The sequence below is a fragment of the Mesoplodon bidens genome, assembly GCF_964165515.1.
Source record: "Mesoplodon bidens genome assembly, chromosome: 1".
Classification (NCBI taxonomy): Eukaryota; Metazoa; Chordata; class Mammalia; order Artiodactyla; family Ziphiidae; genus Mesoplodon; species Mesoplodon bidens.
This window is the reverse complement of record NC_138176.1, coordinates 180,582,583-180,584,475: the sequence shown is the minus strand read 5'-3', so window position 1 is coordinate 180,584,475 and position 1,893 is coordinate 180,582,583. Positions and strand designations below refer to the sequence as shown.

The 1,893-nt window shown below is 37.3% G+C and overlaps 1 protein-coding gene across 1 annotated transcript; it reads right to left on the bottom strand.

The window, feature by feature from the left end:
- Positions 1–238: 238 nt before the first annotated feature.
- LOC308617171 (cytochrome c-like) lies at positions 239–788 on the bottom strand. The gene has a single exon (XM_081233970.1). It carries the CDS (start codon positions 714–716, stop codon positions 396–398), a length of 321 nt encoding a protein of 106 aa, XP_081090096.1. The 5' UTR covers positions 717–788; the 3' UTR covers positions 239–395.
- Positions 789–1,893: the final 1,105 nt, after the last annotated feature.

The following is a 1,893-nucleotide window of genomic DNA, read 5'->3' as shown; positions in this document are numbered from 1 at the left end:
AATCTTGCTGGTCTATGAGACAGTGAAGGGAGCTTCTCAATATTTAAATATATTAATATAACCAGTTATAGAAATCTAAATATAAAACCAATCTCCTATAGGGTTTGAGAAGGCATTCACCATATCCCTGAAAAGTTTAACATTCCTTATTCAAGTTTAATCATCTCTTTAGAAGGGGAAAACAGGGATAGGACTTGCTGAACCAGAATTACTATCAAAATTCAAAAAGCTGACCATATTCATTTAGCCACAAGCCAATCTTATTTAAATCAGGACAGAAATATTACATCAGCTATTCATGGTCTGAATTCTAGTGTATGAGATCAATTTAAATATGGTACACATAAAAAGTCATGAGACATTTGTTTCATAATAAATAAGGCAGTGGCCAACTATTACTCATTAGTAGCTTTTTTGAGATAAGCTATCAAGTCTGCTGCCCTTTCTCCCTTCTTCTTAATGCCAGCGAAGATCATTTTTGTTCCAGGGATGTATTTCTTGGGATTCTCCAAATACTCCATCAGCGTCTCCTCTCCCCAGGTGATGCCTTTGTTCTTGTTGGCATCTGTGTAAGTGAATCCGACAGCCTGACCTGTCTTTCGCCCAAACAGACCATGGAGATTTGGCCCAGTCTTGTGCTTGCCTCCCTTTTCCACAGTATGGCACTGGGCACACTTCTGAACAAAAATCTTCTTGCCCTTCTCAACATCACCCATTTTTAAATCGTTCTTTCTCCGTGTACGACTAAGCCGTTCCCGCTCCCAAGCCAAACGTCCCGCTTTCTAATCGCATGTGGGCTATTGAAAGGACTTTCAAGTCGTGAGCCAGTGACTATGAATAATGACTGATTAAACCATTATATATTCTAATAAAAGCATCATTACATATATGGTTAGTAAAAAGGCTTAACTAAGAGTTTTCTAAAAATTTATTTCGAAAAATTGTAATGAATGCTTGATTTGCATGTAATACTTAATTCTCATCCCAGAGACCTTGGCAGAAGCTTTATCCCATTGGTATTACTCAGTGATTTTTCTTTAGTTGAAGGGAAGAGGAGGAAGCCAGCTGCAGCTTCGACACTTATAATTGCACCCCATGTAATAGCAATAGTTATGTATGGGCTGTTTAAGTTGAAAGTAACATCAGCCATGCAAATTTCACATCAATTAAAAATGAAGGGAGAAAATTGTCTGTCATATGGAAAAGGACTGAATTACTAGGATTAAGTGAAGGAAATTATTTCTAATATTCTGTGAAAGTATAGCTAGCAAGTAATGCAAAAAAAATTAAAAATTGTAACAGTAAAATGATACTTAAGTACTAAATTGGGCTCATTTTCATTTAGCAATTCAGAAAAATCTGGTAACACTCTGGGTGGTGTGTGCAGAAACTCTCAGTGAAAATTTTAATCCCTGTTTGGAAAAATACCAGTTGTAATGATATGTCTCCTCAACTAAATTGTCTGTGGACCATAAGTTTCTGAAGTTGGCTCAGCCTACACTGAGGTGGGAGTGATTATTTGGGGACATTCCACTGTGCTCTGGGGGTTGGAGAGTGGTGGGAGCATGAATCTGTGAATCAAGTTTATATGTCCTGGTATGCAGTTTTTTGTTTCCTTAGAAAGATAACTGTGTTCTTCCGATCTAGTGCACTAGTTGGGCTAAAATTATTATACGTGTCTGTAATATAAAAGAAATATTCTTAATCTTAAAAGAAATCTGATAATAATAATAATAAAGTCTGAGACCTAAATTCAGAGAAACCAAACCTAGTGCAGATACATGGCTCACTCAAGTCTACCCAGCTCTTTAGCACCAAAGCTGGGTCTTAAAATGAGAGTGGGTTGCAGCCTCCCCAGGCCTTTTCTTCTTTGCTACATGAATACTGACGTCC

Bases quoted from the DNA above. Each gene is read 5' to 3' on its own strand.
- LOC308617171 (XM_081233970.1), bottom strand. From the start codon at position 716: ATGGGTGATGTTGAGAAGGGCAAGAAGATTTTTGTTCAGAAGTGTGCC.